Consider the following 14,722-nt stretch of genomic DNA (forward strand, 5'->3'; position numbering starts at 1 on the left):
ACATTGTTAGCAGATGTTAATGCGAGTGTAGCGAAATGCTTGTGCTTCTAGTTCCGACAATGCAGTAATAACCAACTAGTAATCTAACCTGACAATTCCAAAACTACTACCTTATACACACAAGTGTAAAGGGATAAAGAATATGTACATAAAGATATATGGATGAGTGATGGTACAGAACGGCATAGGCAAGATGCAGTAGATGGTATCGAGTACAGTATATACAGTGGGGCAAAAGTATTTAGTCAGCCACCAATTGTGCAAGTTCTCCCACTTAAAAAGATGAGGCTTGTAATTTTCATCATAGGTACACTTCAACTATGACAGATAAAATGATTTAAAAAATCCAGAAAATCACATTGTAATGAATTTATTTGCAAATTATGGTGGAAAATAAATATTTGGTCACCTACAAACAAGCAAGATTTCTGGCTCTCACAGATCTGTAACTTCTTCTTTAAGAGGCTCCTCTATCCTCCACTGGTTACCTGTATTAATGGCACCTGTTTGAACTTGTTATCAGTATAAAAGACACCTGTCCACAACCTCAAACAGTCACACTCCAAACTCCACTATGGCCAAGACCAAAGAGCTGTCAAAGGACACCAGAAACAAAACTGTAGACCTGCACCAGGCTAGGAAGACTGAATCTGCAATAGGTAAAAAGCTTGGTTTGAAGAAATCAACTGTGGGAGCAATTATTAGGAAATGGAAGACATGCAAGACCACTGATAATCTCCCTCGATCTGGGGCTCCACGCAATATCTCACCCCGTGGGGTCAAAATGATCACAAGAACGGTGAGCAAAAATCCCAGAACCACACGGGGGGACCTAGTGAATGACCTGCAGAGAGCTGGGACCAAAGTAACAAAGCCTACCATCAGTAACACACTACGCCGCCAGGGACTCAAATCCTGCAGTGCCAGACGTGTCCCCTTGCTTAAGCCAGTACATGTCCAGGCCCGTCTGAAGTTTGCTAGAGAGCATTTGGATGATCCAGAAGAAGATTGGGAGAATGTCATATGGTCAGATGAAACCAAAATATAACTTTTTGGTAAAAACTCAACTCGTCGTGTTCGGAGGACAAAGAATGCTGAGTTGCATCCAAAGAACACCATACCTACTGTGAAGCATGGGGGTGGAAACATCATGCTTTGTGGCTGTTTTTCTGACGACTGGTCCGTGTAAAGGAAAGAATGAATGGGGCCATGTATCGTGAGATTTTGAGTGAAAACCACCTTCCATCAGCAAGGGCATTGAAGATTAAACGTGGCTGGGTCTTTCAGCATGACAATAATCCCAAACACACCGCCCGGGCAACGAAGGAGTGGCTTCGTAAGAAGCATTTCAAGGTCCTGGAGTGGCCTAGCCAGTCTCCAGATCTCAACCCCATAGAAAATCTTTGGAGGGAGTTGAAAGTCCGTGTTGCCCAGCAACAGCCCCAAAACATCACTGCTCTAGAGGAGATCTGCATGAAGGAATGGGCCAAAATACCAGCAACAGTGTGTGAAAGCCTTGTGAAGACTTACAGAAAACATTTGACCTCTGTCATTGCCAACAAAGAGTATATAACAAAGTATTGAGATAAACTTTTGTTATTGATCAAATACTTATTTTCCACCATAATTTGCAAATAAATTCATAAAAAATCATACAATGTGATTTTCTGGATTTTTTTTCTTCTCATTTTGTCTGTCATATTTGAAGTGTACCTATGACAAATTACAGGCCTCTCTCATCTTTTTAAGTGGGAGAACTTGCAGAATTGGTGGCTGACTAAATACTTTTTTGCCCCACTGTACATATGAGATGAGTAATGTAGGGTATGTAAACAAAGTGGCATAGTTTAAAGTGGCTAGTGATGCATGTATTACATAAAGATGCAGTAGATGATATAGAGTACAGTATGAAAAACAGCTTCTATATGAGATGAGTAATGTAGGGTATGTAAACATTATATTAAGTAGCATTGTTTAAAGTGGCTAGTGATATATTTTACATCAATTCCCATTATAAAGTGGCTGGAGTTGAGTCAGTGTGTTGGCAGCAGCCACTCAATGTTAGTGCTGGCTGTTTAACAGTCTGATGGCCTTGAGATAGAAGTTGTTTTTCAGTCTCTCGGTCCCTGCTTTGATGTATCTGTACTGATCTCGCCTTCTGGATGATAGCGGGGTGAACAGGCAGTGGCTCGGGTGGTTGTTGTCCTTGATGATCTTTATGGCCTTCCTGTGACATCGGGTGGTGTAGATGTCCTGGAGGGCAGGTAGTTTGCCCCCGGTGATGCGTTGTGCAGACCTCACTACCCTCTGGAGAGCCTTACAGTTGTGAGCGGAGCAGTTGCCGTACCAGGCGGTGATTATGTACCACACATGCATGGTTAGTTGGTAAATCTACTACAAATATCACACAGGATTCAACATAATGTACCACACATGCATAGTAAGCTCATAGGGCAGGAGCCTATCTACTGTTCCTATAGTGTAAGGCAGCTTGATGTACAAGTACACTCCCAGGACACTGGTCTATCACAGGGCCTTACCCCCGAATTTATAAATAAAAAAAAAAAGAATGTATCAATTTTTTCTCATTTTAACAGTCTTTGGTATGACTCGGCCAGGGATGAAGCATACAACCTTCCAATCTCAGGGTAGACACTAACCACAAGGCCACTGAGTTGGTCACACATGCATGCATGGTTATTGGTTTGTGGTTATTCTTTGTATTGCACTGAATATGATGTTTTTCAACTGAGAGTTCTAGATCTTTACTATAGGGTTGTCATTTATTTCATTGTAGAAGCTTTGTATATCTTCTGAAAAGCAGCTGTCTAGTTTGATGTTCCAGACTTTTATTTTGAAGGTTGATAGACTATTAACGAGACCGGAGGTTGCTCCTTTATTTTGAAGAAAAGTAGAAGGGGATTCGTTGAAGCCTGAACGGTGTGTAAAAACAAAATTGCAGAAGGGATTGTTAAGTAAGGCATATTTATTCGTTTTCCTTCAAGCTTTTCTAACCACATATTTTGTAAACGTTTGACAACCATTGGTAGACTACCGGGCAGCAAAGATTGCTCCGTTGCTACAGTGCCTGAACTTTGACACACTTTTGAGTCACAAGCTGTTCACACGTTGACATTGCATAATGGGGTTTTTTCAGCTTTTTTTATTCGAATTATTAAACTAAATGTTGAAATAATTTTTGACCACACATGACATGAGAGGTGTTGACTGTTCATTTCATTCATTCGTTTTTGTAGACTATTATTAAAGCTGCAGTCCATAATATTTCCTACCGCCAATACGTGTGATTTCTTATTAAAGGCCCACTGATATTTACAGGTATTTATGATAATTGAAATTAATTATATAGATATATATATATATATATAAAAATCAATTCATTATTGTTGAATGTCCCTTATAATGTCTAGGTAGCTTTATAGAAGTGACGGCTGGTGTTTGTTATTTTTCAAATCAAGAAGTAGGCCTTTAAATGTAACTAAAGAAATGCAGCTGTTCTTTTGAAAAAATCAGTTTACATTGTATCATATTCAGGCCAGTGGCGTGACATCTGAGCTCCTGGATGATGGCTGTGAACCTACAGGTCACTAGACACAGTTACCGGGTGTGTACCGGATTGTATCGGCCGCTGTCATGCAGCAGTTCTGTGAGCATGGTTCAGAAGGTCCTGGTTCGGCCTTCCCAAGATGTCCCCGGAGCAGAGGGGCAGGCAGAGTTCTTCCGGGCTGGGATTGGAGGGTTCTTCCAGGAGAGGCCAATGCTGAAGAACCCCTTCCTGGAGGACGCTCTGCTACAGGGATACCTGAGGAGACACCTGCCCAGTGAGGTGTGTGTGTACTGTGTATAACATAATGTTTCAGAATGGATTGAAACTATGACGATGATGCTTTATCTGTTAGTCACTGACGATGATGACGATGATGATGGTGTGTGTGTTCCCAGGCAGTGTATTCCGACCTGCGTGTGTTTGGGGAGCGATTGGTGCGCGAGGTGGATGGGTGGGGTCGGGAGTGTGAGGTCACACCCCCTCGGTTGGTGACCTATGACCCCTGGGGTTGCCGTGTTGACCGCATTGTCACTTCTCCTGCCTGGCAACGTATGAAGGACCTATCAGCACAGGAAGGGCTGGTTGCCATCGGATACGAGAGGAGCTACGGGGAGTGGAGGTGGTAGACACACACACCTGACCCATACACACTGAATCCTTACCTAAACCCTAATACATAAACACTAACCTGACAAACACACAATGAATCCTTACCTAAACCCTATACAAATACACTAACCTGACAAACACACAATGAATCCTTACCTAAACCCTATACATATACACTAACCTGACAAACACACACTGAATCCTTACTTAAACCCTATACATATACACTAACCTGACAAACACACAATGAATCCTTACCTAAACCCTATACATATACACTAACCTGACAAACACACACTGAATCCTTACCTAAACCCTATACATAAACACTAACCTGACAAACACACAATGAATCCTTACCTAAACCCTATACATATACACTAACCTGACAAACACACAATGAATCCTTACCTAAACCCTATACATAAACACTAACCTGACAAACACACAATGAATCCTTACCTAAACCCTATACATATACACTAACCTGACAAACACACAATGAATCCTTACCTAAACCCTATACATATACACTAACCTGACAAACACACAGCGAACATAAAAACATCACAAGTGACAGTAATCTCAGAAACAACTCATTGGCATTTTGTGACTTGACATTATTAGAATTTCATACACCAATAGTATGTGTCAGCTAAGGTTAAATATAAACTCAGCAAAAAAAGAAACGTCCTCTCACTGTCAACTGCGTTTATTTTCAGCAAACTTAACATGTGTAAATATTTGTATGAACATAACAAGATTCAACAACTGAGACATAAACTGATCAAGTTCCATAAACATGTGACTAACAGAAATTGAATAATGTGTCCCTGAACAAAGGGGGGTGGGTCAAAATAAAAATTAAAAGTTACAGTATCTGGTGTGGCCACCAGCTGCATTAAGTACTGCAGTGCATCTCCTCCTCATGGACTGCACCAGATTTGCCAGTTCTTGCTGTGAGATGTTACCCCACTCTTCCACCAAGGCACCTGCAAGTTCCCGAACATTTCTGGGGGGAATTGCCCTAGCCCTCACCATCCGATCCCAGACATGCTCAATGGGATTGAGATCCGGGCTCTTCACTGGCCATGGCAGAACACTGACATTCCTGTCTTGCAGGAAATCACACACAGAATGAGCAGTATGGCTTGTGCCATTGTCATGCTAGAGGGTCATGTCAGGATGAGCCTGCAGGAAGGCTACCACATGAGGGATGAGGATGTCTTCCCTGTAACGCACAGCATTGAGATTACCTGCAATGACAGCAAGCTCAGTCCGATGATGCTGTGACACACCGCCCCAGACCATGACGGACCCTCCACCTCCAAATCGATCCTGCTCCAGAGTACAGGCCTAGGTGTAACGCTCATTCCTTCAATGATAAACACAAATCCGACCATCACCCCTGGTGAGACAAAACCGTGACTCGTCAGTGAAGAGCACTTTTTGCCAGTCCTGTCTGGTCAGCAACGGTGTGTTTGTGCCCATAGGCGACGTTGTTGCCGGTGATGTCTGGTGAGGACCTGCCTTACAACAGGCCTACTAGCCCTCAGTCCAGCCTCTCTCACCCTATTGCGGACAGTCTGAGCACTGACGGAGGGATTGTGCGTTCCTGGTGTAACTCGGGCAGTTGTTGTTGTCATCCTGTACCTGTCCCGCAGGTGTGACATTCAGATGTACAGATCCTGTGCAGGTGTTGTTACACGTGGTCTGCCACTGCGAGGACTGTCATCTGTCCGTCCTGTCTCCCTGTAGCACTGTGTTAGGCGTCTCACAATACGGACTTTGCAATTTATTGCCCTGGCCACATCTGCAGTCCTCATGCCTCCTTGCAGCATGCCTAAGGCACGTTCACACAGATGAGCAGGGACCCTGGGCATCTTTCTTTTGGTGTTTTTCAGAGTCAGTAGAAAGGCCTCTTTAGTGTCCTATGTTTTCATAACTGTGATCTTAATTGCCTACCGTCTATAAGGTGTTAGTGTCTTAACAACCGTTCCCCAGGTCCATGTTCATTAATTGTTTATGGTTCGTTGAACAAGCATGGGAAACAGTGTTTAAATCCTTTACATTGACGATATGTGAAGTTATTTGGATTTTTACGAATTATCTTTGAAAGACAGGGTCCTGAAAAAGGAACTTTTCTTTTTTTGCTGAGTTTAGTACTAATATAAAGTGTGTGTGTGTGTGTGTGTGTGTGTGTTCCAGTCGTGTGTACCAGATGTGTAAGCTGTATCTGTACTCTCCCTCCTCTGGTCTCTACACCTGTCCTCTGGCTATGACTGATGGAGCTGCCAAGGTTATACAGGTGTGTGTATGTTTGTTTGTGTGTGTCTGTCTGTCTGTCTGTCTGAATTAACTTTAATGGTTATCACTGCTCATGTTGGAATTGTTGATTTGTGTTACAAACACAAAACCACTACAACTTGTGATATTCTGATTCATGAACTTGTCTGCGTGTCTGTGTGTGCATGCCTAGTCTCTGGGTGTGTCTTGGCCAGTAGCGGACGCCTTCAGCCGCCTGACCTCTCGTGACCCTGAGCACTTCTGGACGTCTGGACAGTGGATGACTGAACGCAGGGGCGGATCTGACGTAGGTCAGTGTGTCTGTATTCTCTCTGGTTGGTTACATACACTGTATTAGACGATGATAGGTTCCATGACAACTGACGATAATGATACTTGTGTGTGTGTGTGCACGTGTGTGTGTCTAGGCAATGGTACAGAGACCGTAGCGTTGCCTCAGAGTGATGGTACATACAGACTGTCAGGTTTCAAGTGGTTCACCTCGGCTACAGATGCAGACATGACTCTCACACTGGCCAGAGTCACAGACGTAGACGGACAGACCACATCGGTACCACTCAATGTTCATCAGCCCTAATTTTTTCAATTCTTTACTCCTTACTCTTCCGCTCATACTAACACCAGATCCTTGACCCCTCACCTCTTACTTGACCTCTTCACTCCTGATTATCTGACCCCTCAAACCCCCCCCCCCCCACACACACACACGTCTGTCTTCCTCCTCCTAACTGGTGTGTGTGTGTGTGTGTGTGTGTGCGTGCGTGCGTGCGTGCGTCAGGGTAGTAGAGGTCTGTCTATGTTCTATGCTGCAGTGCGTGATGAGCAGGGGATGGTACAGGGCATCGAAGTCCAAAGACTGAAGGACAAACTGGGAACCAGACAGATGCCCACTGCCGAGCTGCTGCTGGACGGCCTGCCTGCTCACAGGGTCAGATTCTCTCTCTCTCTCCCCCTCTCCCCCCCCCCCCCCCCTCTCTCTCTCACACACACTAACATTCCTCCCTTCTTTCTCAGCTGTCAGAAGAGGGGAGAGGTGTGGCGTGTATAGCCAACATGCTGACTGTGACGCGTATCCATAACAGCGTGTCTGCTGTGGCTGGTATGAGGAGGTAGGACATCTATTCACTACTACCCACTGCCGTACTGGCGGTCAAGAGTGTGTATTGATGGTGTGTGTGTGTGCGCAGGGTACTCCAGCTGGCTCGTGACTACGCCACACGTCGCTCTACCTTTGGGAAGCTCCTAAGAGACCATCCCCTTCACATGCAGACCCTCGCTAGGATGGAGGTCAGCTGAAAATAAAGTTGTAAAATAGAATACCCTACTATAACCCCTAAACCTACCACTTGTCTTCACACACCTCAGCTCTCTTTCTCTCTTCTTCCCTCCCTCCCCTCAATACCTTCCTCCTATAGGTGGAGACTCGAGGAGCGTTCCTGCTGGTGATGGAGGTCTGTCGTCTGATTGGCCGAGAGGAGACAGGCCACGCCTCTCAGCTGGAGACTCACCTCCTTCGCCTGCTCACACCTGTGGCTAAACTCTACACTGGCAAACAGGTACACACACACACACACACACACTCTGTTTTTGTCGACAAGCAAGTAGCCAATAACATTACACCAGAAATCAGAACATAGACATTGGTTAATACTGGCAGATGGCAGTGGAAAACTGGTGTGTGTATTTAATATTTTTGTCGTTGTATAAATCAAATCAAATGTATTTATATAGCCCTTCGTACATCAGCTGATATCTCAAAGTGCTGTACAGAAACCCAGCCTAAAACCCCAAACAGCAAGCAATGCAGGTGTTGAAGCATGTTGGCTAGGAAAAACTCCCTAGAAAGGCCAAAACCTAGAGAGGAACCAGGCTATGAGGGGTGGCCAGTCCTCTTCTGGCTGTGCCGGGTGGAGATTATAACAGAACATGGCCAAGATGTTCAAATGTTCATAAATGAAAAAATAATAGGTCTGGGACAGGTAGCACGTCTGGTGAACAGGTCAGGAAAGGCATTAGAGATGTGTGTGAGGTGATGCAGGGTGTGTGTGTGTGTGCCATCCCTGTGTGTCTCAGGCGGTTGCCGTGATTTCCGAGGGGCTGGAGAGTTTCGGGGGGCAGGGCTACATCGAGGACACGGGACTACCTGCAATGCTCAGAGATGCTCAGGTAGGTAGTCACATGATGTACACAGACTTACTTTGTGTTACGTAATGGAGTAAAGTTATGTTGCTGTTAATGGATGAAGTAGTTTGTTACTTTCAGTCTGTTACTCAACAACAACAGTGGCAATAGTTGTAGTGCAACAGTACCCAGGGCCAGACTACTGCATTTGGGGCCCCAACCTCCAGGGCGCAAATTTTCTGCAATTCAACACTTTTTGCCATGGGTCAGAGAGAAAAACGCTATTGTTTTATAGCTCATCTCATGCCATTGTTCACCTTGTGCAGTTTGAAAGTGAATTTCCTGTTTCTATCATACACAACCTACCCCCCAAAAAACATATTTTTGTTTGGGGGCCCCATGGAAGTCGGGGGCCCCAGGGCCAGGGCTCTAAATTAAAATGTTTCATTGGTAGCACTGGTGCTCCCAATTGGTGCTCACCACATAAAATGTAGGAGCCCCAGAAAATACGATTTAAAATAATTGATTGAGATATAGCCTATATTGGAATTATATGAATTCAGTCTACTTTTGAAGCACATGTGCCCGATAAACTAGTATTTAACACTATAAAGACATTAGTTAAGCTAAGATGTTGATACGAATACCTGTCATTGAAATTAAAGTAATGTGTGGAATATTAGGTGTCTACATTGTGTAAAAGCACTGTTTTCCTAATGATATGGAGTACATAGAAAATTGTACACTGTCTCTTTAAAAAAGTCAGGTTTATGATGATGACGACATACAAGAGACCTGTCATTCATTCATTGCTATGCTCATTGATCCCCTAAAGAAGCTATCCCTTTTCTTTTCTTTCTGTGCCCCAAAATGTTTGGATATACTGGTAAAGTTACCAGGTTGTTAGCTAGCTAACCCTTTGAGATAACCTGACTCAACAAAGTGTAAACAAATGGTTAACCACGCACAAGTAGTTTTTGAACTGCCCACAACATAGTTTATGAATGTAAAAGGCGGTCCCGGCAATGCAGGTAATATGGGTCAGATCTTTTCACCTGGTTGGGCTACAAGCAAACCGTTTTCACTGTAGTAATGGTGCAACCATGACGCTATCAAATCTGCACACTTTTTTCTCTCGTGCACTCGATACAGCGTAGCCTTATAATTTAAATATTTTTCCTAGTCGCACAGTGCTCATTTTTAGAGCCTTGCCCAGGTCACATATGCCCTTCACTCCTATTCGGTAATCCAGCCCTGACAGTTCTCTTCTCTCTATTTCTAGGTGTTGAGTATCTGGGAGGGGACCACTAATGTTCTGTCTCTTGATGTTCTGCGCTGCGTCTCTCGGAGCTCAGGCCTCGTACTGCAGGCCTACTTCACACACACTCAGGTCAGGGTCCCTTAACCCTCTACTGACTAAGCCTTGTCTAAGCCGGGGGTTATATATGCTATATGGAATTGTTTTAAGAAGGTCATACCAAGGATCATTTAGCTATTTGATTTTGAATTTTAAGACCTATTGAAGTATAAAAAATTATAATTATATGACGAACATTTTTATTTGGCCTTATTGCTGTTAGCCCATACAAAAGCATTGAATAACAGATTCACTACATGGAATAACAGATATCAAAAGGAAGTTTGTTCTGAAGTGTCTGTCCTACAGTTTTTAAAATTGGGATTTTTTTATTATTCTAATTACACTGATCCGAAATATAAACACAGCATGTGAAGTGTTGGTCCCATGAACTGAAATTAAATATCTGAGAAATGTTCCATAGTCACACAAAGCTTATTTCTCAAAAATGTTGTTTACATCCCTGTTAGTGATGATTTCTCTTTTGCCAAGATAATCCATCCACCTGACAGGTGTGGCGTATCAAGAAGCTGGTTAAACAGCATTATCATTACACAGGTGCACTTTGTGCTGGGGACAATAAAAGGCCACTCTAAAATGTACAGTTTTGTCACACAACACAATGCCACAGATGTCTCAAGTTGAGGGAGCGTGCAATTGGCATGCTGACTGCAGGAATGTCCACCAGAGCTATTGCCAGAGAATTTAATGTTCATAAGAATTCTCTACCATAAGCTGCCTCTAATGTTGTTTCCAAGAATTTGGTGTCCAATTGGCCTCAAAACTGCAGACCATGTGTAACCACGCCAGCCCAGGACCTCCAATTCCGGCTTCTTCACTTGCGGGATCGTCTGAGACCAGCCACCCGGACAGCTGATGAAACTGAGTTTGCACAACTAAAGAAGGGAAGCTCATCTGCGTGTATGTCGTCCTCACCAGGGTCTTGACCTGACTGCAGTTCGGCGTCATAACCTACTTCAGTGGGAAAATGCTCACCTTCGATAGCCACTGGCACGCTGGAGAAGTGTGCTCTTCATGGATTAATTGTGGTTTCAACTGTAACGGGCAGACAGCGTGTATGGCGTTGTGAGGGCAAGCGGTTTGCTGATGTCAACATTGTGAACAGTGCACCCCATGGTGGGGTATGTTATGGGCATTCATAAACTACGGACAACGATCACAATTGCATTTTATTGATGGTCATTTGAATGCACAGAGATACCGTGACGAGATCCTGAGGCCCATTGTTGTGCCATTCATCCACTACCATCACCTCATGTTTCAGCATGGCCTGCATAATCACCAGACATGACACCCATTGAGTATGTTTGGGATGCTCTGGATCGACGTGTACGACAGCATTTTCCAGCATTTTTTCCCCTATTTTCTACATTGTAGAGTAATAGTGAAGACATCAAAACTATAACATAACACATATGGAATCATGTAGTAACCAAAAAAGTGTTAAACAAATCAAAATATATTTTATTTTTGAGATTCTTCAAATAGCCACCCTTTGCCTTTGACAGCTTTGCACACTCTTGGCATTCTCTCAACCAGCTTCACATTGAATGCTTTTCTAATCATCTTGAAAGATTTCCCACATATGCTGAGCACTTGTTGGCTGCTTTTCCTTCACTCTGCGGTCCAACTCATCCCAAACCATCTCAATTGGGTGGAGGTTGGGTGATTGTGGAGGCCAGGTCATCTGATGCAGCACACCATCACTCTCCTTCTTGATCAAATAGCCCTTACACAGCCTGGAGGTTTGTTGGGTCATTGTCCAGTTGAAAAACAAATGATAGTCCCACTAAGCACAAACCATGGGATGGCGTATCGCTGCAGAATGCTGTAGTAGCCATGCTGGTTAATTGTGCATTGAATTCTAAATAAATCACAAACAGTGTCACCATCAAAGCACCCCCACATCACCTCCTCCATGCTTCATGGTGGGAACCACACATGCGGAGATCATCCGTTCACCTACTCTGCGTCTCACAAAGACACGGCGGTTGGAACCAAAAATCTCAAATGTGGACTCATCAGACCAAAGACAGATTTCAACTGGGCTAATGCCCATTGCTTGTGTTTCTTGGTCCAGGAAAGTCTCTTCTTCTTACTGGTGTCCTTTAGAACTGTTTTATTTGCAGCAATTTGACCATGAAGGCCCGATTCACGCAGTCTCCTCTGAACAGTTGATGTTGTGTCTGATATTTGAACTCTGAAGCATTTATTTGGGCTGCAATTTCTGAGGTTGGTAACTTTCCTGTGGCGGTCCTCATGAGAGCCAGTTTCATCATAGCGCTTGATGGTTTTTATGGACTGCACTTGAAGAAACTTTCAAAGTTCTTGACATTCTCACAATTAACTGACCTTCATGTCTTAAATTAATGATGGACTGTCATTTCTCTTTGCTTATTTGAGCTGTTCTTACCATAATATGGACTTGGTCTGTTACCAAAATAGGGCTATCTTCTGTATAACACCCCTACCTTGTCACAACAACTGATTGGCTCAAACGCATTAAGAAGGAAAGAAATTCCACAAATTAACTTTTAACAAGGCACACCTGTTAACTGAAATGCATTCCAGGTGACAATCTCATAAAGCTGGTTGAGAGAATGCCAAGAGTGTGCAAAGCTGTCATCAAGGCAAAGGGTGGCTACTTTGAATAATCACAAATATAAAATAGATTTTGATTTGTTTAACACTTTTTTTGGTTCCTACATGATTCCATATGTGTTATTTCATAGTTGTGATGTCTTCACTATTATTCTATGTAGGAAATAAAGAGTAAAAATAAAGAAACTCTTGAATGAGTAGGTGTATCCAAACTTTTGACTGGTATTGTATATATTTTTACTGAGCTTAGTTTTTGTTGATAGACTTAGACAGTTAAGATCACATTTGGGATATTTAGTTAGTTTCCACAGCCTTTATCTAGCATCATCCTCCTTGCACCAACATTGAATGGCAGGCATGAAAGACTGTTACTATTAAAAAATGAAAAAGACCCTACAACCTCTGTTGATTGCTATACAAATTCTGACTTTATCCCTCTGTGTCTCTCCCTCCCACTCATCCCCCAGTCCCTGCTAGCAGCAGCCTCCCTCCCCTCCCTGTCTGTGGCTGTGAGAGCAGTAGACAGCGCTCTCTCTGGTCTGAGAGAGTTCCTGCAGGCCGCTGCTCTCACACCACCTAGCTTTATGGAGCTGGCAGCACGAGACCTGGCATACAGTTTGGCACGCATTTATATGGGTACTACACACTTTTTATTTTATATTTTTTACTCTACATCATTGGGAAGGGCCCGTAAGCAAGCATTTCACGGTAAAGTTTACACCTGTTGTTTTCGGCACGTGACAAATACAGTTCAATGTTTGACTGAACATTGCATAACAGGAGTAGCACTTACTGTATAGCCCGCCACCTTTCTCAGTTAACCATTTACTGTATAGCCCGCCACCTTTCTCAGTTAACCACTTACTGTATAGCCCGCCACCTTTCTCAGTTAACCACTTACTGTATAGCCCGCCACCTTTCTCAGTTAACCATTTACTGTATAGCCCGCCACCTTTCTCAGTTAAAACCACTTACTGTATAGCCCGCCACCTTTCTCAGTTAACCACTTACTGTATAGCCCGCCACCTTTCTCAGTTAACCATTTACTGTATAGCCCGCCACCTTTCTCAGTTAACCACTTACTGTATAGCCCGCCACCTTTCTCAGTTAACCACTTACTGTATAGCCCGCCACCTTTCTCAGTTAACCATTTACTGTATAGCCCGCCACCTTTCTCAGTTAACCACTTACTGTATAGCCCGCCACCTTTCTCAATTAACCACTTACTGTATAGCCCGCCACCTTTCTCAGTTAACCACTTACTGTATAGCCCGCCACCTTTCTCAGTTAACCACTTACTGTATAGCCCGCCTCCTTTCTCAGTTAACCACTTACTGTATAGCCCGCCACCTTTCTCAGTTAACCACTTACTGTATAGCCCGCCACCTTTCGCAGTTAACCACTTACTGTATAGCCCGCCACCTTTCTCAGTTAACCATTGCCAGAGTTGTCTTGTCCTGAGGATGCATTGTGACCCCATCTGTTTGTGTGTGTGTGTGTGTGTTTCAGGGGCTCTGCTCATTGACCACGCCTCATGGGAGGGAGCCTCTAACTCTGATGCCTATGCTGCTTTGCGGTAAACACACATCCGTCCCCACCACTAGTCCATAGTCCAGGGCTCTCCAACCCTGTTCCTGGAAAGCTACCCTCTAGGTTTTCACTCCAGCTAATTATTAGAATCGGGTGAGCTAGATTAGGGTTGGATCGAAAACCTACAGGACTGTAGTTCTCCAGGAACAGGGTTGGAGAGCCCTGCCCTAGTCCTTACTACTTGTAGGCTAATAGTTCTAGCAGTAAATGTGTGTGTTACAGGTGGTGTGAGCAGGACTTGTGTCCAGTGGTAAGTAAGGCGGCCATAGGATGCTACAACATGAAGACTCCGCCCCTGGATGCTGCGCTGGTCTATGAAGAGTCAACCAGAGACTGAGGGGGTGTGGGGTTGGCTGGGGGCAGGCAATATTCGTGTTCTCAAGGCGATGTAGTCTATGTAAGAAGGGGTACTTCGTGATTAGCCTAGTATGTATGACTGCATGCTATTTCCTGACCTGTGTTAAAATAAAGACTTTCTGATGGAGAGCACTCACTCACCACCCTGACTGATTTCTGTTTGATCTGAGACTGCAGCAGTCAGTGGGTCG

The 14,722-nt window shown here is 43.9% G+C and overlaps 1 protein-coding gene across 3 annotated transcripts; it reads left to right on the forward strand.

Annotated features, from left to right (window-relative positions):
* Nucleotides 1–2,846: 2,846 nt before the first annotated feature.
* Nucleotides 2,847–14,674, forward strand: LOC139389466 (acyl-CoA dehydrogenase family member 11-like). 3 transcript variants are annotated; one of them, XM_071136248.1, is made up of 16 exons: nt 2,904–2,975; nt 3,258–3,339; nt 3,556–3,847; nt 3,964–4,187; nt 6,386–6,485; nt 6,657–6,774; nt 6,892–7,034; nt 7,263–7,412; nt 7,499–7,593; nt 7,672–7,771; nt 7,900–8,040; nt 8,558–8,650; nt 9,888–9,995; nt 13,052–13,220; nt 14,094–14,160; nt 14,397–14,674. In XM_071136248.1, the coding sequence occupies exons 3-16, from the start codon at nt 3,584–3,586 to the stop codon at nt 14,509–14,511; spliced, it is 1,887 nt and encodes a 628-aa protein (XP_070992349.1). In that variant the 5' UTR covers nt 2,904–2,975; nt 3,258–3,339; nt 3,556–3,583; the 3' UTR covers nt 14,512–14,674. The 3 variants fall into 3 exon arrangements, with proteins under 3 accessions (XP_070992346.1, XP_070992347.1, XP_070992349.1); XM_071136245.1 differs by lacking the exon at nt 3,258–3,339 and having other exon boundaries at nt 2,847–2,940; XM_071136246.1 differs by lacking the exon at nt 3,258–3,339 and having other exon boundaries at nt 2,859–2,975.
* The last annotated feature ends 48 nt before the right edge of the window (nt 14,675–14,722 follow it).

Source organism: Oncorhynchus clarkii, chromosome 30 (assembly GCF_045791955.1).
Source record: "Oncorhynchus clarkii lewisi isolate Uvic-CL-2024 chromosome 30, UVic_Ocla_1.0, whole genome shotgun sequence".
Taxonomy (NCBI): Eukaryota; Metazoa; Chordata; class Actinopteri; order Salmoniformes; family Salmonidae; genus Oncorhynchus; species Oncorhynchus clarkii.